The sequence below is a fragment of the Suncus etruscus genome, chromosome 9 (assembly GCF_024139225.1).
Source record: "Suncus etruscus isolate mSunEtr1 chromosome 9, mSunEtr1.pri.cur, whole genome shotgun sequence".
In the NCBI taxonomy this organism is placed as follows: domain Eukaryota; kingdom Metazoa; phylum Chordata; class Mammalia; order Eulipotyphla; family Soricidae; genus Suncus; species Suncus etruscus.
Genome location: NC_064856.1, coordinates 9,618,545 through 9,646,111, shown reverse-complemented (window position 1 = coordinate 9,646,111; position 27,567 = coordinate 9,618,545). Strand labels below are relative to the sequence as shown.

General features: G+C 44.7%; 2 protein-coding genes across 2 annotated transcripts in view; both read left to right on the top strand.

Moving 5' to 3' along the window:
• Positions 1-16,076, top strand: part of LOC126017560 (uncharacterized) — a 43,741-nt gene extending 27,665 nt beyond the window's left edge. Inside the window, exons 17-22 of the mRNA XM_049779497.1 lie at positions 8,008-8,075; positions 13,410-13,510; positions 13,714-13,822; positions 14,880-14,958; positions 15,069-15,344; positions 15,898-16,076. Of these exons, the coding sequence (XP_049635454.1) occupies positions 8,008-8,075; positions 13,410-13,510; positions 13,714-13,822; positions 14,880-14,958; positions 15,069-15,344; positions 15,898-16,076 (812 nt within the window). The remainder of the gene's footprint in view (positions 1-8,007; positions 8,076-13,409; positions 13,511-13,713; positions 13,823-14,879; positions 14,959-15,068; positions 15,345-15,897) is intronic.
• A 1,227-nt stretch (positions 16,077-17,303) lies between these two features.
• Positions 17,304-27,298, top strand: LOC126017559 (vomeromodulin-like). The gene is made up of 12 exons (XM_049779496.1): positions 17,304-17,872; positions 18,191-18,292; positions 19,225-19,383; positions 20,343-20,433; positions 20,738-20,792; positions 21,518-21,591; positions 22,835-22,981; positions 23,747-23,869; positions 24,184-24,251; positions 24,562-24,595; positions 25,256-25,316; positions 27,294-27,298. The coding sequence occupies exons 1-12, from the start codon at positions 17,304-17,306 to the stop codon at positions 27,296-27,298; spliced, it is 1,488 nt and encodes a 495-aa protein (XP_049635453.1).
• Positions 27,299-27,567: the final 269 nt, after the last annotated feature.

The following is a 27,567-nucleotide window of genomic DNA, read 5'->3' as shown; positions in this document are numbered from 1 at the left end:
TTATGGTATCTGGTCTGATATCAAGGTCTTTAATCCATTTGGATTTTACCTTCGTACATGATGTTAACTGGGGGTCTATGTTCGCTTTTTTGCAAGTCACTAACCAGTTCTGCCAGCACCACTTGTTGAAGAGATTTTCTCTGCTCCACTTAGGATTTCTTGCTCCTTTGTCAAAAATTAGGTAATTGTATGCCTGGGGAATGTTCTCTGAGAACTCAAGCCTATTCCACTGATCTGAGGGTCTGTCTTTATTCCAATACCATGCTGTTTTAATAACTATTGCTTTGTAGTACAGTTTAAAGTTGGGGAAAGTAATGCCTCCCATTTTCCTTTTCCCTAGGAGTGCTTTAGCTATTCGAGGATGTTTATTGTTCCAGATGAACTTCATAAGTGTTTGATCCACTTCTTTGAAGAATGTCATGGGTATTTTTAAGGGGATCGCATTAAATCTGTATAATGCTTTGGGGAGTATTGCCATTTTAATGATGTTAATCCTGCCAAGCCATGAGCAGGGTAAGTGTTTCCATTTCCGTGTGTCCTCTCTTATTTCTTGGAGCAGGGCTTTATAGTTTTCTTTGTATACGTCCTTCACGTCTTTGGTCAAGTTGACTCCAAGATATTTGAGTTTGTGTGGCACTATTGTGAATGGGATTGCTTTCCTGACTTCCATCTCTTCCCTATTATTATTGGTGTATAAAAAGGCCATTGATTTCTGTAGGTTGATTTTGTAGCCTGCCACCTTGCTATATGAATCTATTATTTCTAGAAGCTTTTTGGTAGAGTCTTTAGTGTTTTCTAAGTAGAGTATCATGTCATCTGCAAACAATGAGTTTGACTTCTTCCTTTCCTATCTGAATTCCCTTGATATCTTTTTCTTGCCTGATCGCTATAGCAAGAACTTCCAGTACTATATTGAAGAGGAGTGGTGAGAGAGGACAGCCTTGTCTTGTACCCGAATTTAGAGGAAAGGCTTTTAGTTTTTCTCCATTGAGGATAATATTTGCCATTGGCTTGTGGTAGATGGCTTCAACTAGATTGAGAAAGGTTCTTTCCATTCCCATCTTGCTGAGAGTTTTGATCAAGAATGGGTGTTGGACCTTATCAAATGCTTTCTCTGCATCTATTGATATGATCATGTGATTTTTATTTTTCTTGTTGTTGATGTTGTGTATGATGTTAATAGATTTACGGATGTTAAACCATCCTTGCATTCCTGGGATGAAGCCTACTTGGTCGTAGTGTATGATCTTCTTGATGATGCATTGGATCCTATTTGCCAGGATTTTGTTGAAGATCTTTGCATAAGCATTCATCAGGGATATTGGTCTGTAATTTTCTTTTTTGGCAGCGTCTCTGTCTGGTTTTGGTATCAAGGTAATGTTGGCTTCATAAAAGCTGTTTGGGAGAGTTCCCTTTTTTTCAATTTCATAGAAGAGTCTGGCTAGGATTGGTAGTAGCTCCTCTTGAAAGATTTGAAAAAATTCATTAGGAAAACCATCTGGGCCTGGGCTTTTCTTTTTTGGTAGATGTTTGATTACAGTTTCAATTTCCTCAGTAGTGATGGGGGTGTTTAGATATGCTACATCCTCCTTACTTAAATGTGGAAGGTTATAAGTGTCCAAGAATTTTTCCATTTCTTCTAGGTTCTCATGTTTTGTAGCATAAAGTTTCTCAAAGTAGCCTCTGATTATCCTTTGGATCTCTGCAATTTCTGTTGTGATCTCCCCCTTTTCATTTCTAATACGGGTTATCAGATTTCTCTCTCTCTCTCTTTCTTTGTGAGTTTTGCCAATGGTCTATCAATCTTGTTTATTTTTTTCAAAGAACCAGCTTCTGCTTTCGTTGATCTTTCGGATTGCTTTTTGGTTTTCCACTTCATTGAGTTCCGCTTTCAGCTTTATTATTTCCTTCTGTCTCCCTATTTTTGGTTCATTCTGTTGGTCATTTTTCTAATTGTTTAAGCTGCGCCATTAAGTTATTCAGGTATGCTCCTTCTTCCTTCCTGATGTGTGCTTGTAGAGCTATAAATTTTCCTCTCAGGACTGCTTTTGCTGTGTCCCATAGATTCTGGCAGTTTGTGTCTTCATTATCATTTGTTTCCAGGAAAGTTTTGATTTCCTTTTTGATTTCATCTCGGACCCACTGGTTGTTCAGTAGCAGGGTGTTTAATTTCCAATTGTTAAAGTTTTTCTTCTGTGTGGCTTTGTAGTTCACATCTAATTTCAGAGCCTTGTGGTCAGCAAAGGTAGCCTGCAAGATTTCTATCCTCTTGATTTTATGGAGGTATGTTTTATGTGTCAGCATGTAGTCTATTCTGGAGAATGACCCATGTACATTGGAAAAGAATGTGTATCCAGGTTTTTTGGGATGGAGTGTCCTGTATATATCTACTAGTCCTCTTTCTTCCATAACACTTTTCAGGGCTAGTATGTTTTTGTTGGGTTTCAGTCTGGTTGACCTATCAAGTGTTGATAGGGCTGTGTTGAAGTCTCAGGGGGGGGTGTTTTTTATATGACTGTTATCATACAACTACAATCATATTTGTAATCATGGTGTTTAAATAAAGATAATTTAAAAAATCTCAAAAAGAATTATGGTATATATATTCTCAAATGTAAGGTAGTCTCCTGCATCACTTTGTTCCTTTAATTACTTTTTTAATTAATTAAAAAATTCTTTTTTTCTTTATATATATGTGAGTATATATTTTTTATTTTTTGTCTAGTTTTTGTTTTCTTCTCTTTCCACCTCCAAATACACCAGCAATATAATGTAGCACCATTTCTTTCTGCAAAGGCATACTAAAAAATGGGGAAATCTTACTTATAAAAACAAGCTCTTATCTACTAGGGATAAGAACTCAGACTTTTTACAATACAGGGGCACCTCCCACCTTGAACATATGTCATGTAGACCCAACTTAGACCCCAGGTGATTAGACACCAACTGTCCAACCTTGAACCCTGGATCCCAAGTATAGAAATGACACAGTTCTCCACAACAGATCCGGGAACCAAACCTCCTCCAGGACATCCTTAATACTGCTCTGGCACCAACATGTGCCAGTTTTAATATGATATCCTGACAACAAGGAAATGGGAACAACTTGATTGAAGAGCAGGTTGTCTTAACTCACCATCTAATGATAAGACAAAATCAGAAGACTTATCATTCTTTGATCTGTACCAAGATTGCTATCTACAGATGATTGACTGTGACAACCATGACTGGGCCAGAATGTATCCTGCGACCAATAAAAAGCCCTAGTCTAGGTTTTGGTCTATGATCTGTACAACAACCAAGATCTCTAATTCCAGAGATCTGACTGAGAAAACTGCAACTGAATGGGTCTTCTGGAAACATAGCAAAAAATTCTATCCCAGACTTCATCCTAGGATCAGCGCAATGACCAAGACCACCAAATACAGAAGACCGATTAAAATGACAGTGAAGGAACAGAACTTCTAGAACCACAAAGAAAGACTTCACCATAAGCTCCATTCCTTGACCTGTGCAGATACCAAGATCTCTAGATACAGAGGTCTGATTTTATCACCCATGACGGAGCAGAAGTCTTCCATACACCACAAAAGTACCTAGGGGAGAGTAAATGAACATGCAAGGAGTCTGTAGTTATTCCCATGACAGTATACTTCAAGAGTGGAGAAACCTTGTATCTCTTAGACCAAGGGAATTCTCTTTCTAGGTCCCCAATATTTATTGTGCCTGTGCAGAAAAACAAACAAACAAAAAACAGCACAAAGTAATCTTTTTTATTTATCTCTTTTGGGGGGGTTGGTATTGTTGTTTCCATCTTTTTTGTGCTCTGTTTTGTTTTTATTTCAGGACTGTGGCTATTATGTGGTTCTTGTCTTTATTGCTGTAGTGCTCATTGGATTTTTGTTTGATATTTCTTTTTGTATTGTGGTGTTTCTCTTCCTTTTTTCCTTTCTTCTCTCAAACTGATGTTGACAGCCTCTAGAAGGACTCTGCCCATTTTCAGCTTATTTGATTTTTACCCCATTTTATTGCTTTTCTTTTCTTCAAACAGAATCACATAACTTGAACCATCTAGTTCTGCCTCTCAAATTGAGGGAAAAATAATGGAGGGTACCAAGACCAAACAGTTGTATGATCATTAAGTAGTAAGCTAGACACAGAGGGGACAACTCATACTAGCAGCTCGGGGGGGGGGGGGGGGGTTAGGGTGGGGGAATTGGGATGCTAGCTAGGAACGGGGATGGAGGGAGGACAACTTTGGTAAGGGGAATTCCCCTGATTCAATGTTAATATGTACCTAAAATATTGTGAAAGATATGTAATCCACTTGATCAAAATAAAAATTATTATAAAAATAAAATAAAATTAGAGGAAACAATATCTATCTGGTTTTTTGTTTGTTTGTTTGTTTTTGCATTTTTGTCTGTTTGATTGTTTGTTTTGGGGTCATACCCGGCAGTGCTCAGGGGTTACTCCTGGCTCTACGCTCAGAAATGGCTCCTGGCAGGCTCAGGGAACTATATGGGATACAGGGTTTTGAACCACCATCTTTCTGCATGCAAGGAACGCACACTACTTCCATGCTATCTGTCTGGCCCCTTCATCTGCGTTTGTTGATTAATTTACATGTTTTCCAGAGTTTCTAGTCTATAATAAAAGAAATTGAATGGAGCAGGGAAGATAATTCAAAGAACTGCAGCTACAATCTGGCCTTCACGAGACACTGAGTTCCCCATGACCACAGTATCACAAGACCCAGTACTACCAGGTGTGGCCCTGATGGCCCTCACACTACATTAAATTACAAAAAAAAAAAAAAAAAAAAAGAGGAAAGTCATACACTTTAAAAAAAGATTAATTGAATCACCATAACATTCTATTTCAAAGTTGTTCATGACTGAGTTTCAGTCATATAACTTTCCAGCACCCTTTCCTTTACCAGTATACATTTCCCATCACTAATGTTCCCAGTTTTCTTTCCCCCACCCCCTGCCTGCCTCTATGGCATTTTTATTTTCTTTGTTGAATTTGCTATTATAACACCGTGATTTATCAAGTTGTTCATTATACAGTTGTTTCAGGCATTAACTGTTAAAACATCAATCCCTAGCCTTTCTCCCTAGCCTGGGGAGTGCTGGGAGGCTTGGCAGGCCCCCAGCCATCCTTGTCTTTTTCTCCTGACTCCAGGACTTCCCTGGGTGCCAGCTCAGATGGCCAGAAGTGGGTTCAGGTGGACTCTTAGTGCTCCTCAGGTTCCCCCCTCCCTCCATACTCCAGGGGGGAGGTGCATGGGGAGGAGGGCGGGCAGACATCTGGCTTCCAATTTCGTCTTTGATTCTGGAGACCAGCTCTTGCCAGGTATAGGGTTTTTCTCCCCTAGACTTCAGTCTTTCCCTGGGCACAGGTCTAGGTGGACTCTATAGGGGTCAACAGGCTTTCCCCCTATCTCTCCCTACATTAATGGGAATGCACTCTGGGAGGAGGGCAGGCTGTTCTAGCACTGGTTTAAATTGGGACAGTCAGTGGAAATTTTTTCTCTTTGTTTTCATATTGATAGTATTGTGTGCATATATTCTATATATCCATAATATCCATCTTGTATTGGGACCATAATACTGCCCTACAAAGCTCATTTCTAATCTTTTACTGCCTCAGTCCCAACCCTTACTTCCCCCCATCCTCCCATGTAGGTGCAGCTAATGACATGAAGCTCACCACATAGAATGATAAGTGCAGTTAGAGAAATAACTACACTGAAAACTATCGTAACAATGTGAATGAATGAGGGAAAAAGAAAGCCTGTCTCGAGTACAGGTGTGGGTGGGGTGGGGAGTAGGTAGATCTGGGAAATTGGTGGTGGGAATCCTGCACTGGTGAAGGGAGGTGTTCTTTACATGACTGTAATCATACAACTACAATTATATTTGTAATCACGGTGTTTAAATAAAGATAATTAAAAAACCATCAATCCCACCCCCAGGGTGACCTTCTTTCATCCAGTGTCCCAGTGTCCCCAAGTTCTCCACTCACCACAATAGCCTATGCCCTTGCCGGCACCAACAAATTTACTTTATATTATTTGTTACAAACAAAAGCAAATGGAATGATCAAAACTTAGATCAGTAAGGATCAATTTAAAATAATTGCTATATCACTCAATATTGTTACTGATCATCATCGGAGGATTTACTGGGCTGTGGCTGGTGCTACTTGAGAGCCTTCTGTGTTTCTGGTTAGACTCACTGAGCTTTCTGGTCTTCTGTGTGACTTTTCCCCTAAAGGGGTGCTGCGATTTGACTAGGCTGACACTACCATAAAATTTTGAGGAGTCGTGCAGCCACTTGAGCAGAATCTATAGATCTGGAACGAATTGGTGACTTGGCAGTGTGATAAGGTTAAGTTGTGGAGCTGGGCTGTTTCTGTCAGAGAATGTCGAGTGTACTGTGGACTGCTAAGAAGTCGATTAGAAAGAAGAATCTGCCTCCACAATATTTTGTGAAGGCTACACACAGCCTTCAGCATCGACCAGACTCTATAAAAAACAATTGAAGGGGGCCGGAGAGATAGCATGGAGGTAAAGCGTTTGCCTTTCATGCAGGAGGTCATCGGTTCGAATCCCGGCGTCCCATATGGTCCCCCGTGCCTGCCAGGAGCAATTTATGAGCCTGGAGCCAGGAATAACCCCTGAGCACTGCCGGGTGTGACCCAAAAAAAAAAAAAAAAAAAAAAAAAAAAAAAACAATTGAAGGACATTATTTTCTTTGGAGCTTAGTAGAAGAGTTGGGCCGTTTTTTCTGCTGAGAAGATGGCAGATGTGGGCAGAAGCTGCTGGGTTTTCATGTGGCAGAGGGGAAAGACCAGGGTATATGGGGTATACAGTGCTGGCCCACACCCATATCTTGAATATCTGAGAATTAAACCCGTAGTCAGTGGCGAATATTTTCCTTCTCTCTCTATCTCTTTCTCTCTAACCCTAACCTCTCTTTCCCTTCCTTCCTTTTCTCCTTCCTCCCTTTCTTCCTTCCTACTCTCTTTCCTTTGTTCCTTCCTTCCCCACAACTCTCTCCTTCCCTTTTTCCATTTTATAAACTGTGGTCTACAATATTATTACTGAAGGGGTATCAGAATATCACTTTATCTTTCAGCACCAGTTCTTGTCCAGAATGGTCTTTTTCAACTGGCATTGTCATAGGGTCCCTTCATGGTAGGTAAGCTGCTTCCTATCATGGATGTTACTCCTAGCCCTTGTCTCTTTTGTCTTTGGATGTTATTACCATAAAAATTGGCATTTTAAAGGTGTCCTTTCTCTTTGAGTTTAATGAGCAAGGAAGAACATTAAAAAGATCTATAAGAATGTTTTTCAGGGCCCGGAGAGATAGCACAGCGGCGTTTGCCTTGCAAGCAGCCGATCCAGGACCAAAGGTGGTTGGTTCGAATCCCGGTGTCCCATATGGTCCCCTGTGCCTGCCAGGAGCTATTTCTGAGCAGACAGCCAGGAGTAACCCCTGAGCACTGCCGGGTGTGACCCAAAAACCAAAAAAAAAAAAAAAAGAATGTTTTTCAGTGAACACAAAAATCAATTTCAGAAACTTAAATGCCAAACCACCAGCAGTATTCAGATAGAAACATCTAGGTCACGATTCCCTTTCAGATGGTTTCATGGCCTCTTAACAACAGAAGATGTCAGCTCCTAATCATGATTCTGAGCTTTTGATAGCACAAACATCTTTTTTTGTTTGTTTTTTTTGGGGGGGTCCATATCTGTCAATGCTCAGGGTTTATTCTTGTCTCTATATTCAGAATCACTCCTGACATTCACAGAGGATTCTAGGGGTGCCGGGGATCAAACCCAGGTTGGCTCCACACAAAGAATTGCCCTACCTGCTGTACTATCACTTTGGCACACAACAAATATCATTATTACAGTCATGTCACGTTGAATCCTCTGTCAGGGAGTTAAAAGTGTTCTTGTGTGCTGGAGTTCTTTTGATTTGTCTATTTTTACAGGTGAATCCATCTGCTTCTTGTTGTGTCTGATGAAATATGAGAATAAGGATGAGGATCTTTTTATGCAGGTCTGACAACCTATGATTCACACTACTTTCTCCTAAAAAATGTGGTTCCAACTTTGTGTCACTCTAGACTACTTCTGGAAATTTATAGTTCCATATCATACCCAAGAACAGCAGACTAGTACAACATCTTTGAGTTCCAAGTTTCTGGTATCTAACAGTGGCTATAATGTCAGTGTCCAACAGATTTGACCAGAGTATAGGAAGTTTGTGGTCAGGAACATTCAATGGCACCTATAACACCAAGCAGACCAAGTATCTGCTAGGACCTTATATTGGCTGGGACATGACCTTACTCAAGACAACCTTGGAAGTATCCAATAGACCTCCTCTAAAATCAGATCTATAGAACCAGACCTAAGCTCCAAACAAAAAGTCTTGGCTCAAACAAAGACTCAACATGGGCACAACAGACAATGATAAGTCTGTTACCTGCTTTCTTTAGACTCTGAAACCTCTTTCTAATTGCATGGTTTCATTCCTCCACTACCTCAACTACCAGATTAGGTTAGGAGGGGGTTGGTTTTTTTTAGTCTCAGGCAGGCATATACCACTCAGGCTATGCTGCATCCTTGGCTTGAGAATGGTAGGATTTATCTGTAGTCTGCTTCTCATTCCAAAATGGCTCAGAATTGTGCTGCCTGCTAGAACTTGTGTTTACCCTCTGTCAGTGCCAAAGCAGAATAGTTTGCCTGATTTAGTATTGCTTCCAGATTCAGTCAGCAAAGGTGGGCACTGGTTTTCAATTCAAAAATCTCATCCCTTTTGACAGGACTATATTCTGCTTTCTCATGATCCCTAGGCTCTTACAGTTACTACTGTATCTGTTTCCCCTATACCCTATGAAGGAGAAGCAGGCTAGCCTATTTAACAGAAAAATTAAAACTCAGGTTAAGCTATCCACATTCTATTTATTTACTTGTTCAATAGTAATTGTACATTAAGTGCAGACAAGGATGAACAAAACAAGTTTAATGTGGCCTAATCCTAAAAGAAATCTCATTGACTGACAAAAAAGAAGACAGATGTCATGGGCTAAGTTAGAAGTTTGGGTTGGGGGCCCAGAGAGATAGCACAGTGGCGTTTGCCTTACAAACAGCCCATCCAGGACCAAAGGTGGTTGGTTCGAATCCCGGAGTCCCATATGGTCCCCTGTGCCTGCCAGGAGCTATTTCTGAGCAGACAGCCAGGAGTAACCCCTGAGCACTGCTGGTTGTGGCCCAAAAACCAAAAAAAAAAAAAAAAAAAGAAGTTTGGGTTGGACATATTGGATCTTAAATCCTGGTATTGCCATGTTTAGAGAGTCACTTTAGCTCTCTGAACCACAGTTGTTTCATCTCTTCTTTGAAACATAGATGATAAGAATGGGGATGCTTCAGCTTTGAAGTTTATGATAGATAATTGCCACATCCCACTCAGGAGGGGCACATACCCAAAAGGTATAGTGCTCTCCTGAAAAGGAATTAATTGCCAAAAAGACCCGCTTAGAGCAGTCAAAATCACTTGACCTTTTGCGTGGATTGTTTGGCCATAATTCCAATAGTGGCTGTAACTATCTCTCTCTTTATATTTAACCAATATTAAAAATCAGGCCTTAGTAAATTCTTTCTAACAAAGGAGGACAGTACAAATCCCGCCAAAAGTCTCCCACTTAACAGCTCCCTGTGATTTTTGCTACTTTGGCACCAAGATCAGGTTTTTCCCAAAACTTAGCTCATAGTAAAGCAATTTTCAGTTTTCCCCTGTTTACTCAAAACAAGGTAATTTTCAGTTTTCCCCCAAAACTCTAAAACATTTCTCTCTCTTCCCACTTCCCTGAAAATTACCTGTTTCCCTTTTGCTTACCCAAAAACAAAGCAAACCCAACACAAACTGCCTTTTCACCTTCAGTATTGGTTCTTTAATATGCTAATTTAAGCCAGGGTCCTCCATTCTTTTCCCAGTTTCTTTGATGTCAAGAATTTGCACCCTACATTCCAAGCCTCAGCCTTTTAAAAGCAGCCGGCTCAAAAAATAAATTTGTCTTCGTCTTTTCAGACGTAAGTCCCCATGCAATCTGTGTGGTCTCATTCATTTCTACAATATTGTTCCGTCATTCACCATTCTGTGTGCCCACTCTCTCCCCGTGGAATTTTTTCCCGAACTCCACGAAGGATCTGTTTGCAGGCACTGAAAACTGCAACAGAATTGGCTCACAGCAGATAATTGTAAGGGGTGGAGAAATATTTTCTAAGCATTAATTGATAGGTATTTGGTAACTTTTTGCAGTCCTATGAGTCAAGTTTTATCTTGATTTCCATAACACTACTCTTGTGCCCATATCAGGCACAGTTATTTTTCTCCTATAAGAAACATAGTTTGGCTGGATCGTTAGGCAAATACTACAATAGTAATATCTGGATCTATGAATCCAGCTATTTGAATCTCTAAATGATACTCCTCTCCAGTAACAATGCATGACCGTGGAAGGCTAGTGGCATGAGGCAAAGGAAAAACCGCACACACTGTTCTCTTGTCCCTCTAAAAAGGAACAAACAGCTCCTCTTCACATATAGATATTCAGCTTTGACATACAAAGCAGAGGATAAAGGGGGAACACTGGATCAACATCTCTGGGACCTTTGGGTAGATAAGAAGCAGAGACATCAGAAAACTTGTCTTATAGCAAATCAGTGAACTTTTGAAACCTGGGAATCCATGTTCATTCACATGTTTAATTACAGTAGAACATGTTGAAAAACATCAGTTTTCTCATTAAAAATAAAACTTTTTAGAGTAACATTACATTTTGCCTTCATTTTTGCCTTCATTCTGGTAGGATTATTTAGAGTAAATTATTTATTTTTGAATAAAGAATGTAACCAAAACCCCCATATTTTCTTCTTGCATAAAAAGATGTGACTAGTTCCCAAAATGTAGTAATAATCTTGGAAAATGAGATAAAAGCTGGCCAAAAGATGAGAGAGAACATTGAAAGTAGCTATTATAAACATTGTGACAATTCTAAGGACAGTAAAAATGGATTGTTTGCATTTGTCATGCTTGCTGTGAATCAAGTGACATGATTTAACTCATTTCATCCCCATAGAAGCCTTGTGCTCAACACAGTAATATCCCTGTTACAAGAGTAATTAACTAGGATGCAGAAAATTAAACATCACAAGGACATGCATCAGTAGATAACTGAACCAGGACTCATCTCCATCTGTGTCTGATCATGAAACCTGCACAGAATATTGGTCTCCTGTTACAAACTACTTTTGAAAAGTTGCAGATAGAACCATCAAAGGCTTAGAAATGCAAACTTAATCTAAATTGTCCCAGTAAGTGAGAATATTTAGGAAGGGAAATGGCCAGAGATACAGGTATTTTCTATTACTGGAAAGTCAGAGATGAACTAAAGTCATAATTGAAAAGGAAGGCAAGTTGGAAATCAATGGGAAGTTCCAGAAGATAAGAGAGACACAGAAAAGCATACTGAGATGAAAAATATGAATGTGTACACAGCTGTGTGCATGTCATCAAAAGATTCCAGGAAATGTCAAAATCCTGATCCTGTTGGAACATATTCAGTAAGACCATTAAAATTTGGTACCTGTCTTATCATCAGATATTGTGATTGAAGTAAAATCTTGAACATCCCAGTCTTTGAAAAGTCAGCAGAACAAAGTACTAAGAGCTTGGCAACAGATAGTCCCTGTGTCTAGGCCTTCAGCTGTTCTTCAACTGCAGGAGACTCATACGTGTGCATCCTGGATCAGTAGATGCATGGCTGCCCACCTCTGATGACAATAAAGACTGAAAGACAAATGACCAGAAAGTGGCAACCAGATGTATCTGTCAAAACCTCTGAAGCCAAGTTTTTTCTTTGGTTCCAAAGAACTACTGAGACACCAAACCCAAGCAGAATCTCTAGCAGGTGTCACCATTTTTTTTTATAGAGGTGACTCTTTTCCCTCAAATATCCAAGGAAAACAAAATCCGGGACACTTGGGTTTTGTCATCAATTTATCATGATACCTAAAACTCTAGATTCTGCCTTGGTGAAAAGGTCAACTGCCATTTGTTCTATGCACCTGATATTTCAGCAGAACCCCAAATGTGTCCTTTGGCAACTGAGTTTGAGTTCATAGTGTTTTAAGGGTCAGGGTTCAAGAGAGCCCTCAGGCCAACACAAAGGGTTGCAGCCCAATCCCTGCTGAACAAGAGAATAGAGAATAAGCAGGAAGAGAAGAGGAGGAGGAGGAAGAGAGGAAGAGAAGAAGAAAAGGAGGAGAAGGTGAAAGAGGACAAGAATGAGGAGGAAGAGGTGGAAGAGGAAAAGGCATCTGTGTTCATGATCTTCTAGCTCTCCCTCTCTTGCCTGTATAACTGAGATAAACACACATAGCATAAACATGGCACAAATAATCACAAAATTGGGATTGGATAGATAGTACAGTGGTAGGGCACTTGTCTTGCAAGTGGCTGACCTAAGACCAATGTTGGTTCGAATCCCAGCATCCATATGGTCGCCCGTGCCTGCCAGGAGTGATTTCTGAGCAGAGAGCCAAGAGTAACCTCTGAGCACTGCCAAGTGTGGCCCAAAAATCAAAATAATAATAATAATAATAATAATAATCACAAACTTGAGATAGGAAATCTAGAAATAATAAAGCCTTTCCTAAACCAAAGGAGAAGATGATGGTCCAAACACTAGGCTCTAGAATTATGGAGAACAAGAGGGAAGCGAGATTAGATAAAATTTTGGAGCACCAATGAGCACATGGCAGCCTGCAAGACTATTTAGGCACTGGACCATGGACCTTCAGAAAGATCAATGGGGGTTGGAGAAAGTGAGAACCCTCACCAAAACCTCAAGCTGCTTTCATGCCTGACCCTCTCACTACGCATCTACCTGCCACAAATGGTTCTGTACCCCTGACTTGTTCCCCATACTGAGTCTGGGCAAACTAACTAATCAATGGCATCTGGCATAAAATGTGGCATCACAAAAGGGATTTGTAGTGCTGACATTAGAAAGGGTCCGGGAATTGGAAACCACAGAGGATGTTCCAAAGATTAGCACAATCAATCAGACCCCTCCCTGCTGCCTCCCACAAAGAAACCCACACAGCTAAAGGCTGACATATCTGGGAAGATATTTTTCTAAGAATAGGACAGAGATGGCCCGGCAGTTCTTCAGAAGGAGCTCCAACATTCTAACATGAACTTCAGAGACAAATGTCACAGCCATTAGTAGGTGCTGATCTTGGAAGTTGGCCTATGTCACGCCCTCCCCTTATCAGCAGCCTTGGACCTCGTCTCTGCACATCTGACGCCTCTCCCCTGAAACAGTGGCCTATAAAATGGGACAAAGCCTTCCCTCCAATAGTTCCCAGCCAGACAGGAGCAGGGAAGACTTCACCTTTCACACCAAACTCTCACCAGAGGGCAAGGTAAGAACCCCCTGAAGCAAATCCACAAAGAAAAGAAAGTGTAGGAGGAGCAAGCATAGGGCACCCCAGAGTAGGGATGTTGGAGTATTCCCTGGCCTGGGACCTCCCGAGAGTTAACGTGACTGACACCAGCGGTGCCCACCAGCAGCCCCAAGTCCAGGATATAAAAATTTGGCAGACATGTGGACCTGCATCTTCCACAGGTTCTGCTCAGACCCAGACCCAGCTTTGTACCAGGTATTCCTGGCAGGGCTCCTGACAGATGCATCCCTTGAGACAAAAAATCCAAGTCTCACAGATGAGACTGACTGGGTAAAGGCATGGCTATTGAGCTGAGGTTAAATAGAAGAGAATAGGAGTAAAAAGTCAAATAGTCCACCACAGCTGCCAGTTACTCTCTCACCCTTTCCACAATCCTGGTTCTTCAGAAGCTGCACACGGCAGGTAGGTGAGTCTGGGCTGCAGACCAAGGTAAAAGAGAAGGGGACAAGGTTCTAGGTCCTCATGTGGCAAACACCTAGAAACTCCAGAGCCTACTTGCTTCCTCTGGAAATATGGACTAAGATACAAACCCCATGCCCTACCCAAATCCCAAAATTAGTCAGACAAAAATGAAGAGAATCCTGGGAAGGAAGGACTCAGCTGCTGAGGAGGAAAGTGAGGCCAGAGAATTTCACAGCAGGAACAGAAGTCAAAGGCACCTTCCTGCCTGGGTAATGGCCTTCATGGCCTTTCCTCTAAAGCTCAGATTCCTCATGATACAGGGTGGAAGATCACCCCCAGTGTAGCCCACAGGAAGATAGAACAGAAGATACAGCAATGAGAGAAACACTGCAATGTGTGCAGTGCTAGATTCCTAGTAGTGACAGATGGGCACATGCCAGTGATGAGACTAAAAGGCTCGTCACTGGATCATCACTCAAAGGATTGTGGCTTAGCTCAATACTCAAAGAATCATCACTTAAAGGATCATGACTCAACTATGTTTCTGGGGAAACCTGCCCAAGGGAAAGATACCACATGTTCCCCACAGGGGAACTACATGTGCCCAACACAGGAAGGGACTCTAGGGAGCAAAGAAAGGCTGGCCCCAAACATGTATCCACACAGGAGAGATCCCTGAATGCCAGTTACAGATAATTATGTGGACTGGACAGTTCTACCTGGGCCCCTGCTGAAGCTTGGGAAAGACCCTTCATGTTCCTACCAGTCACAATAATCCAGATCTCCAAGAGTTACTGAGTCAGTTCCAGGCAACTACAAGAAAGGAAACTTGGTAGGTGGATGTGGACCCTTGAGATAGACCTCTGTACAAGGTAGGCCCAGAACAGCTCTCATGCAGGTGCCTCAAAACTCTGGACATCTTTAGGCTGAACAGAAAAAGCCATGGCAATGGGTGGAAATTTGGACCCTTGAAATGATTTGGGGGCTGGAATCACCAAGTAGTGGTAACATCTTTGCTTAGAAGCAAAGACCCATGACTGACCACAGCCACCATAGTATAGTGACCCTGGATGGTGAGAGGTGAGGGTGGTGTGTGACAAGATTTCTTTTGCAGACATTGCCACCAGGATGCTGACCCTCGGGGCCACGGTCCTCACCCTGGCCTTCCTGGCAGGAGTGATAGAGCCACAATCAGTGCTTAACAATCTTCCTGTCAACCAACCTCCAGTAGATACCGTTGTAGCTGCTCTCGATCCGCCCCACAATGTTCCTGTTACAAAGCCTTCCAGCCCAACAGGGCAGCCTCCCAAAGGGCATCCTGCTGGGAGTGCAAGAGGCAAATGTCCTGTCATGGCCTCCTACTTGTTGTCAGCTGAAAAGTTACAAGAATGTGAGTACCTTCTGACCTTTCATCCCCAACATCTCCCTCCAAAAGCACATCTCATAGCCAAGCCATACATCAGCTGCACCATCTCTAGACAAACACTTCTAAAGTGGGAAGTGGGAGCCTGGTGACAGCTGCTCAGGCCCACTCCTGACTGTTTACACAGCAGGACAAGAGGGATATGAGACCCTGCATTTCTGACCAGCTCCACAGTGCTACTGTGCCTTGGTCTGTGGTCCCCGATATGCTCAGACATGGTGTAACAGTATGTGGAGAAAGGAGCTTTTTGCCAGAATAACCTGCCTGGTCATGAGGGACCCATGATATCCTGTCACCAACCACCAGGCCCCTGTGCCAGAAGGGATCACAGATTTTCATTGCTGTGTCCCTGAAATCCACAGTAGGTCAGCTTATCCTGCTGGGCCATGAGTGGAGAACAGGAAATTAAAGTCACCACCCAGTCCCTTGCAAGACATATCAAGACCCTCTCTTGGTGTCCGTGTCCATCTCCTTCCATGTCCTTTCCACTTTGTCCCCGATGTCATGATTCTCTGAGAAGGGCATCTAGGAGAGTGGGAAAGGAGCAGTCAGCCAGCACAGATGCAGACAGGCCCACAGAGCTCGATGAAAGGCTTCAGCAGCCACGACCTGGATCTCCGAGAATATCAGGATGGGGGCACAGAACTCCCACCTTCCTTTGAACTCACCTTGGCATGCACAGCCTACAGTGCTGATTAGCTTCTAGCAAGATTCTTCTGCCCTCCCCTACCTTTTCAAACTGGGCCACACATAGAGAAGTTTAAGCAGGGTCTCAAACAGCAGCAGCTGTGTCCCCATCACATCCTAGGGGGAGAGAGTAGGTGGGATAAGGTTCTTTCCCTATTTACACAGAGAAGAGACCTTGTAAGAGGACAAAGATCAGTCCCATGGGCATGGCAGAATGGAGAGTGGGCAGGAAAGCCCAGTCACAGATCTGAATGCAAGGGGCCACAGCCTCTCAGCTGAGATGGATCCTCCTCTTTTGAATCCAAGTCCTGGGCTCCCTATTTCCCCACAGACCCATTTTTATACCTTCTGGGATGGCTTATGCAGTTCTGAAAAATGATTTTCCATTTCTGTTCCCTCTGCTTGTATGTATAAAGAAATCTCCTGGTGTGCCCTGTCCGTATCATTTTCTTTGTGTCCAAATGGGTGTCAAGACAGGGAGCATAGAGCCAGAGAGGTAGCACAACGGTGTTTGCCTTGCAAGCAGCTGATCCAGGACCTAAGGTGGTTGGTTCGAATCCCGGCGTCCCATATGGTTCCCCGTGCCTGCCAGGAGCTATTTCTGAGCAAACAGCCAGGAGGAACCCCTGAGCACAGCTGGGTGTGGCCCCCCCCCCCAAAAAAAAAAGACAGGGAGCAAGGGCCTCCCCTGCCAGAATCTGCTTTGTGCCTCTGTACCCTCCTTCTCACCTGTGTTCTGCCCCTCTCCTGTCATCCTTCAGTGACCACATCATTCCAGGCCCTTTTGCAGGCCTTGGAAACAGTGAAAAAGGTACTACAGCCTTGGGATTCTATGGGGCTCAGACTGGGCTCAGACCTACTTTCAGTCCTGCATAAGTAGAGACCTGATCTTTAGATGATAGAGCCTGGCCCAGGTTACTGGACTCTAGGGACAGAGTTTTGACAACATAGGTTTATAGCCTCAGAGGGAAAACCCAGTCTAGGACCTACTGCTTTTGCTCAGCACTTCCATGGAAAGTACTGTAAGGAAGGTGCTGCTGGGGGGCCTGCCCTAGGGAGTAAAGATTTCTGTCAAAGCAGGCTGTACTAGTGGAAGGTGGTAAAGGGTCACTGTGCTAGAAGAGAAGCTATACAAAGCCTAGATCCACCATCCCCAGGGGCAGGGAGGGTCTTCTGTCTTCCGCCTGCACAGGCCAGAGGTCATGCATCTCCTGAATCTCTGCAGACTTGAACAGCACCATGCCCCAGAAGATCGAGGAGCTGGTCCAGTGTTCAGACGTGAACTTGGCTGGGGTCCTGGGCTCGGTGTTGAACACAGCGACTGGCCTCGACATCCCGAGCCTGGTGCCCCTGGACGCCCTCACGAACCTGAAAATCCTGGATAATGTCCTGGGCAAGGGGGATGCCGCCAAGCCCAAGGGCAACGCAGATGCCCCTGAAGCTCCTGCACCTGTAGAAACAGAGGCCCTGGCCAGCCCTGTATCTAGTTTCCTTCCTGGTGCGGCTGCTGCCGAGCCTGTCTCCGAACTCACAGGACAAGTGAGTTCAAAGGTCAACGACATCCCAGGACCAGGACCCGTTAAAAGTGTGCTGAGTAATGGTGTGTCCGGTGTGACTTCCAAGCTCACAGGCTCCGTTGGAGATTTGCTGAAGAGTGCAGGTAGCAAGAACCTGGGCAATGTGGTTTCCCAAGTCAAGGGCCTGACTAAAACGTCCACTGACCTCGTCAGCAACGTGTTGCCATCCGACAACCCCACTGAGGCCTCAGGTGGCCAGGGAGGCCTGGATGTGAGCGGCTTATTGTTGGCGTAAGTTTCTCCCTGAGTGTGGCTGGATCCCTCCCACACAAGGAAAACTGCTATTGTGGACGCTGAGTTTCTGGCATGACAATCCCAGGGACAGGGTACCCCATTTCCTAAAAGCATCTTTTGGCTCTGTGTTCCAGTGGGGTCTCCTTGCAGAGACCTCAGGCCATGATTGCTCAATAGGGGATAGAGTGTGCTGGGGTGTGCCAGGGTGGGGGGGGGGGGGCAGATTGATTTGTTCTCTGGCTGCTCCAAAGCGTCTATTGTTGCCCAGGCCAGTTTCTGGCACAAGCACCGACCTCTCATGCTGTCCCTTTGCAGACTCAAAGTGGGGAAAGTCACCGTAGAGAACATCCAGTACTCGATGACAAACGACGGGGTGGAAGTCCAGGCCACAGCCACCGCTGATGTGCAGTCTGAAGGGTGAGCAGGTTCCCCTTCCCCACCTGGGATGGCTGAGACTGACCTCGAAGCCTGAGTAGCAGAGCCAGGAAGAAGCCAAGGGGTAAAGTCTCCTAGAATGGGCACCCTCAGCCTGCGTGAGGCCACAGCTCTCTGACTGCAGGTTGGAAGACCAGCAGCCAGTTCGCAGGCAGTGACAGCCAGGCAGAATGGCAACTTTGCAGTGAGTCCTGCCCAAACGAGCAGAGAGGTAGACTCTAGACAAACCACCAAGAACATGTCTCCTGTGGATGTCTACTTGGCCAGTATGGCAACATCCCCATGAATTCAGCCCACTGTATCCTCAGGCAGGCCGGGGAGACAGTGGTGAAGCCATCTCAGAAGCACGAGTATAGGCAAATGCATGCACCTGCCCTCGGACCCAGGCTGAGGGAAAGCCCTGCTGTGTCAGACACAGGGCCAGGCCCAGAGAGAAGACATGGAAAGACCCACACATAGTGTGAATCATGTGCAGGAGGGACAGAGAACAGGCGAGCCCAGGACACACACTAGCAAGGACAGCACCTGCCCTCTGAGGCATGATGCCTTTCCCAGAGAGACACATAGCATGAGGGACCCCAACTTCACTTCACAGGCCTGGCAAAGCCCCACAGTTAGCTGGGTCTGAAGAACCTCAGGTCTGTCCCTCGTGTCCCAGAGGAATCAGAACTGGCACTGTCCATGGAGGGGTTCCTGTCCTGTACTCACCCCATTCAGCAGGGGTGTTGGAACCCTGGAACAGGCATTTCTTGATATGGGGAGAAGAGTGAGTTTACCATAGACACCCAGCCAGCAATTCGTTCCTGATCTACCTCAGTTTACCTCGAGAACATTCCTCTTCCCCTTTATCTGTCACTTCACCTGAGCAGGACACCAAGGAGACCATCTAATTTCATTTGCATCTCTCTCCACAGAGTCGCTGGAGCTGTGATCACTGCAGTTGGGTTCCAGGTAGAACTCGACCTAACAATGATGATCACCAGTACACATGACCACACCAACAATACTGTCCAACTCGAAGTCGAGCAGAAGACCATGGAGGTCAAAAAAGTGACCATCAAGCTGGTGGAAACGTATGTGAAACCTTCTTTATTTATTGCCCCCACTCTCCTGACAGCCACCAAGTCCCTTGTTCTCTACCATTAGAGATGAGCGAGGGGGATCCCCAAAACTCAGATGGGAAATAAATAGAGGCCCCAAAGAGGGATCTTTCTTGCAATGACACTGACCCTCTTGACACCTTCCTTCACTCTCTCTCTCTCTTTACCCAGTCTCCTATAGTTACTTTTGCCATTTCCTTTCACTAGTTTGCTGAGGCAACAACTTTGCCTCATCCACATGTCAGAGACAAAAAAAAAAAAAAAAAAAACCATCCAGTCCTCCACACACAGCAGCTAGAGAATAACCCAGCCCTCTTTCACCCACTGATCTACTTCCACAATAGTTTTCAGGAAGAACTGATATGCCCCTGTAAGTAACTGCCTGATGGCAAGTGCGTGCACGCAGGCACGCATACACACACACACACACACACATACACACACACACATACACACACACACATACACACACACACACACACACACACACGCGTGCGCATGCGCACACATGCATGCTCAAAATATTGAGGATCTTTGATGCCCTATCTGGACAGTGATCAGATGATTGCCTGTTTTGTCTGACCCTGAAGTCCACAGAAAGAGCACAGTGACAAATATCAGCAGTCCCATGCAGGGATGGTGATTTGATCCAGTGAGCAGACTTGTCCCCTCTGGCATGGGTCTGGCCCCAGGCCAATCTGGGTGCATGAAATCTGAAGCATCTGAGAGTCCCTGTGCAGGAAGATAAACTCAGTGGGTAGGCAATGCCTCCTGACCTTCCACATGCTGCAGGATCTGGGTGAATGTGAGTAGGGCAGACAAAGGCCTCAGGAGGCCCATGGTGCAGCCTGTCTGTCCCCTAAGTGCTTTGGTCCCATAGTGCTCTCAAAACACACAAGCAAGGCTCAGACCGGCCTGCACTGTCTTTCCAGGATCACGAGTGCTTTGCCTCTGCCTGTGCCCGTGCCTGTGCCCTTGGACAGTGTTGTGCTGATGGCCCTGTCTGTGAAACTGAGTGATAATGTAAGTCCTGAGAAAGGCAAGGCCCGATCCAAGCTCTGTGGAAGGCCCTGGGGGAGGCAGGGACAAGGATGAGACACATTAGAGGTGCTGCTGAGAGCTGGAGGGGACCTGAGGTCTCATGGAGCCAGCACAGAGCAGCCCGAGTCCCCACTGCAGAACAGGACAATGCCTCAGCCTAGGAGGGGAGCCTAGAAGGTCTGCCACAAAGGCAGTGAGGAAAGAGGACTGGGAGACTAAGGGAGCAGAGGAGGTGGGAAGGACGGGCTCTTCCTGCCCTGCACAGCTCAGAGTTCTGAATTCACAGGCCAAAGAATCATCTTGTAGCATCCTACTTTCCGAGATCGATTCGGCCAAGAATGGTGAGTCCAGCCTCTGATCTCCCTGGGCTGAGGATCCCCTGAGAAGGAGACCAAGGCCCCCAGTAGCTCATCCTGGCAACACTAGGTGGGCAGCAAGGGTTGGCTGAAATACCTGGGACCACCAATCACCTGCCACCAGCTCTCCACACACTTTGCACAGAAGCCCAGAAATAGGTCCACTTCTTTGGCCAGTGTGACTCTGTCCAGAAGAGATGGGCCTTTCACCCCACTAGGGGTCTCTGTTGAACTCCCAGACCCCAATAGCTTGCCGGGGTCATTTGGCAGGGGCCATGAAGGAGGAGTTATGGGTTCTCAGGAAAGAGGCCCCAGAGCCCCATTCCCTGCCTCTCAAACCTCCAAACCTCTCACCTTCAGGAGAGAGGGAAATGCGGGCACTGCAGCTGCAGAGATGGCCCAGCAAAGAGATTTGGGGACATTTTCTGCTTCTGGAGCAGCTGGGATGGGGGATAACAGCAAGTCTCTTCTTCCCTCTGGAGGTTTGGCTTCATTGGCTCAGGGCATAGTTTTCCCATTTCTTCTTCCTGCTGCCCTCAGGCAGATGCACAGGAAGAATCTGTGAGGTAGGTGCTTTCTAGGTGGGATACAGAGTGAGACTAGTGTATACTCTCACTCTCCATCTGGGGGCACACTGCCGAATCACTAGGATCACCAGGGTTGGGAGTTTTGACCTGGATGGGTGTGCATGTTGTTTCTCCATTCTTCAGAGACTGGTGTGATGTGCCTTTACACCATTGCCTATACCGAGATGTCTGCTAAAGGCCTGTCCGTCTACTATTGTGTAAGTGTTCTCTGCATGTTTGCAGCCGTGCTGTGTAGCCCCTAGATGTCCAAACTTGCCCGCCACATACACATTCAGTAAGAACAGACAGCTTTACTTCATGTCTCACCCCCACTTCTTATACCTGACAGGGGAATTCCTCTAGAATTGGCCTTCCTGAGCTCCTGCATCAGACCTATGATCTCTTCCTCCCATCCACTTACTTCCAGTACATATGGCCATGGAGCCTTTCCAACCGTGGCCACCATTTTCTGAGTAGCAGCAAGTGCAGCCCAGGTCTAGATGCTCCATAACAAATACAGCAAACATACAGGGTTTATCCCCACCCTACCTCCCTCCCATTTCCTCTCTATTGTCCTAACTAGGGAATGCAGCTCAGGCAGGCTACAGGTCAGGGAACCCCTCAATTTGCCTGAAGACTCCGTCATTAAACATGTGCTAAGTATAGATGTATTCATGAACAAAGAAATACAACTATCACCTGTCAACAAAGGGAGAAGAATTAATCAGAATATAAAAAGAAGGAAATGAGTAAGTCAAAGAGGAATGAGATGGACAGAGAAGGACAGAAATGCCTGTAGATGTTGGGGTGCTATGAGAAACAAAAAGGATGAGAACATTCACTTTTTTGGACCAAAACTAAAGACAATTTAAAGAATTGGACATTGCAGAGATGTCCTGGAAATTCCAGGTCCCCCATTATTGTCTTTCTAGTGTTCCCCTTTCCCTGCCACATGGCATTTACATTTTAAGGTCAGAGATGGCAGGTACTAGACCTGAAGGGCAGTTCTTCATGGAGGACAAAAGTTATCAAACATTTTCCTGCCAATTAGGGCCCAAGCTTGACCAGGGTTATTCCAGGTCCAGAACATGTCAGAAAGGTAAGTGTGTGAGCTGTGTCTGTCAGGCAACAGTCCGCCTCACATGAAGTACAAAGGAAATAGCAGGATCCACCTGAAGAGGCTGCCTTGGATGCCCAGGGTTCTGGGCACAAGATACAACCTCTGGGTGGGTGAACTGGAAACACCCTTCATGGGGCTTTGGCTCTGCAGCCCCCAAACAGCTGACCCTGCCCACCCTCCCCACTGGGAGGCTACCCAGTGAAGAATAATCAGTGATTATTCTTTTCATGGTCACCACCAACTCCCTTGGGCACACCCCTTCTCAACCTCTCAGTTAGGGTATCCAAGGGGTTATCATTGCTGAGTGTCTCCCCATGACAGAGAATTTTCTGCTTTTATAGGCCAAATGTTCTGGGATAAATAACTCGAGCTGGGTTTCTGGAAGTAAACTTGCGGACCACCCTAAAAATGACAGTGTTTCCGTCATCGTGTCCCACAAAGCTGTCAGAGAACATGTCACTCGGTGTGTTGCACAGGTCGATATCAAGGTGAGAGTTGTCTATATGGGCCCCCTGCAATCAGTCCCTACTAGCTTCAGCCTACTCAAACTCAACAGGAGGTGTGTTGAACCCCAGTGGATGCTGGAACATTCTTCCCAAGAGCAATCAATAGGAGGAAATGCTATAGATTGGGGTGTGTAGTGCTTGCTTTCCGCAAGCACCACAGAAGTGGGTTTGTACCAGGGGGAAGAATGCAGTCCTCACTTGAGAGATGAGGGAAAATCATCTGTGAGGGAAATCAAGGACTAAGAGTGCTACAGGAGCAGGCATTTGGGCTTCTCTCCCATGAAGCATACACAAGTGTGTGGGGAGAAGACAGAGCTACATCCAGGTGAAAGCAGCACACTTGTAAGCAATGCCACAGGATAGCTATGACCTAGTTATGTTCCTCACTCCTCCCCAGGGCTTAAGCAGCATACACCATCTGCCCTTGAATGCTACCCAGGAAAACACAGGCACAACAGAGTGACACAAGGTCATACAAAAGGGCCTTGAATAGGGTGAGGGAGAAAAGTCAGGTTTTCTATGATTGAGCCTGAGCCCCACTGCTCTTCAGGAAAGAAAATAGTCTCTGAGGCAATGTCTGGGCTTTAGGTCCTAACTACTATGGTGAGCAGCATTCCAGCAACTGCTCTGCTTACCCACTCACTCCAAAAGGTGACACCTCTTAGATACATAGTCTATGGGTGAAAAGGTGTTTTCTAATACAACCAGGGAACAATTCTTCATCCTTTCTGCCCTCTCTCGTGACAGGAAGGGAACATGGAGGCCTTCATCCTCAAACTCTCCTACAAGTACCCTTCAGCTGGTATTGTAGAAGCATTGTTCAAGTTTCAGTTGAAGATGAATGGCATGGACTCTGGCATCGTGGTGTTAGTGAGTACTGACTACTGAGGAGGCTGGTTTTCAGGAGGGTGATGGGGGCAGAGGCACCCTAAAAAGAAGGGGATAGTATGCTCTCCGGAAAGAATCACTGTCCAACCCGAAGACTAAGTGTCTCAGAGGAAGAGAATGGACATACTGTGGAGCTCTAAGGGAAGCCACCAGAGTTGGGGCAGGGTAAAACCAGCTGGTGTCTGCTCCTGATCTGACATTGGCCCCAGAGTCTGATCACAGCCTGATGCACAAGTTAGTATTGTCAAGTTAGTCAAGTTAGTATTGGTCACTCATACTATTTCTCTTTGATTTAGGGTGCCCGGTTCTCCCATAAATGCAGAATTGAAAATGGTAAATTGGTGGCAGACATCAAGTTGCAAAGGTACTTTCTCTCTGTCACTCTCTATTTCTCTCTCATACACACCTTACTGACACTGGGCATTGAGAGGGCCAATATCAAGAATTTCTTCATAAAATGACATCAAAAATTGTCACAGAAATGGCCTTCTGGATATCTTCAGAAAAACTTCCAGGAAAGCAATATAAACTTTTTGGCTGAAATTGTCTTGTTCAAACTCATTTCAGTATTGTTTGATTAGTCTCAGGGGAGACTGGGGTAACAATCTTTATCTTACACTTAGCTCATATTTTATATTGGAAAATAATATTTCCTTTTTCTGTTTCCTCAACAGCACCTCTCTGAAAAGCAGCACAATTCCTGAGACTGTAAGTTGATTTCATTTTCAAAATGCTTCTTTAAAGATGGGAAATTCTTTTTTGTTGTGTTCCTACAGGCAAAGTGTGTGCTCCAAGCCTTGAGCTCTTTGTAGCTCCAGGTTCCTTATTCTCTGTCCTATTCTCTGTTACTGGACACTTGGGAAGTTTCTACATCAGAATTACTGTGAACAATGCTAGAAATGATGCAGGAGTTCTGGTGTCATTTTCAATTTGTGTCTTGCATTCATCAGAAAGTTTCCTAGGATACAATTCTTGCTAACAGCTAATTCTTTAGGAGCATCTGGACACTTCCCATTCTGCTTCCTATAGAAACAGAACCACTTTGCATTCCCACCATCAGCAGGAAGGGTTCTTTTGTTTCCATACACTTACCCGTCCTCCTTAGCCTTCCTGAGGCAGGTGTAAGGCAAACTCTACTGTGACCAATATGTGTTAGCAAGTTGCTTTGTCTGCTTTAGAGAAAAGTCTACTCTCTACCTTTACTCCTTTTACATTGTGGTGTTATTTGAGTTTCTGTGGCACAGTTTTACATTTGGGAAGGGATTTCAGTACAGATGCTGTGAATATACTCCAAGTCTATAGAGTACAAGTTCTTGCTCCCTGATGCGTCAACTAGATATAACACTTATTTTGTTCTCTCTCTTCCAGGTGGGTGATATGACAGAAGCAATGAAACCAGTGGTTGATAAAACAGTTTCTTCTGTAACTGGTATGTGACTTTGTTCCCCTCTAGTTGAGACATAGTTACAAGAAAAGTGTTGAATCACTGAACAAACTCTCTTCCCGACACTCTGGATAATAAACACATTGAGCTCTAAAGGGACGCAAAGCACAACAAAACATAGGGCCTATTTCCAGTGTTCTTATGCCTAGTGAAGCCAGACATGCCCTTCTACCTCCTAACACAGATTCTATGCGCAGCCTCTTCACATTTGACCTAGGATCACCTTTGAGCCTTGAAATCTAACATGGCAGACTTTGAGAATGCTGAGAGGCTAGATCTTTGTTGGAATATGCCCTAAGACGGGCAAGAGAATGAGCTCCTTGATCCATGGCCTGCCAAAGGTGCTCTTGTCACTGGTGGCTGAAATGATCCAGTTTGCTCATGCTTTCTTTCAATTCCTTCCACAAGATGCTCCCTTTATTTTCAGAATGTTTGGGAAAATGGAACTTTCCAACTGGACTAAGCTCACATCCTGTGTCTTCTGCCAAGATTACAGTACTTAAGACGGTAAGATGGAGATAAGCAAATAGTTTCTGTGCTACCAATGCACACACTGATTGCTTAAACCTTCAGAGCAGAGAATGGGGTACAGAGGCGCCATTATTTCTGTCCTTCAGGACAATGTTTCCTCCTCTATCCAACACCAACCCTTATATTCTCTCTCTCCCCCACATCTCCCTTAGCAGATAAATACTAACACACAAGACTCATCCCAGAGAAGAAAGTGTTTTCATAAGAAATCAAAATATGGTTCCTTGCTTCACACAAGTATTTTAACATGCTACAAAACTGTTGGGACATATACCATCTCCCTACTTACCTCTCCCCACCTCCATATGTCCAATCTATCAACACTCACTGATACCTGCCAAGATTTTTACTTTTAGGCATTGCCACATTAACCCAGACTCTCCTTATTCGTTCTTCCCATCTTTTGGTCCCAGAACCCAAAGATCTTTTGAGAGAACTTGGTTCAAAAAAATGGGTTCAAGGGATGGAAATTTCAATTACACACACCACTAATAAATCAAAAAGGGTCACACTGGGGCAGAATGGGATGAAAGGGATGGAATGGAATGGGATGGGATGGGATGGGATGGGATGATATGGGATGGGGTGGGGTAGGGTGGAATGAGATGGGATTGGGTGGGGTGGGGTGGGGTGAAGTGAGAGTGGGGTGAAGTGAGGTAAACTGAGGTGGGATGAGGAATGGTGGAGTGCGATGGGGGAGAGGAGGGGAATAGAGGTAGATAGGTGAAATGAGTGAGAGTTTCATGAGATAGAAACGGACTTCAAGGCCCTTATGTGTACATTCTTGGAGAAATATACCTTAAAAGTATACACAATATATGCCTGGAAAGCAACTCATATCTCAGAGGTCATATACATCTGTTTGAAATAACCCCCAAGTGCACCCAAATCTCTGCCAAACCTATGACAAAAGCATCTAGTGGGAAAACCATCATTTGTGCATCAGTGTTAGTTGACTATCTTCTGTCTCACACCTCCTAAGTGGGCTCATTTTTTGATATCCATACCCTCCCCCAATTTGTCCCTGAGACCAGCGACAAATTTTTAGCTACATAGGACAAAAATACTCAGCAAGAAGTTCATAGGGACTCATATCAAGGGATGAAATGAGCTTCTATAAGGACTTGACTCCAGTCCCAGCAGGAATCCCAGGTTCCATCTCTGGGTTCTAACCATTTCCAAATGGGTTCTGCTTAGGCTCTGCATGAAGGCTCCCAACATCCTTGAAGCTTCACCCATGAGAACTTTTCAGAAATACTCCAGTTGCTATTGTCCCCAGAGTGACTTCTGGGGTTTCCTCCACATGACCTGCTCACTAGCCTCATCCTTGAAAGGAATGTAGTACTCAGCAGAATGGAGCACAGTGGCTTATCACGACAGCCCAGACTATAGTGATCTGACAAATTTCAGCTGTGCTTTGTCTCCTTACAGGATGATCTGCATGCAGGAAAATAAACTCAGCAGCCAGTGGCCAGAGATTTTTCCAGAATCAAGTCACTTTGAAATTTCTTCAACAAATTTTGAGCCAAGCTGTCCTTCTGATTAAAGTAGCAACTAGAATAAAGTTCTAAATATGTTTTCAACTCTTCTTTTGCATTCTACCAGCCTGACCTTGAATTAATAAGTGCAAGAAAGACATGCATCCTTTGATTTGGGGCATTTTGTAATCGCTTCTGTAATAATTAACCTCTTTCATGAAAAACTT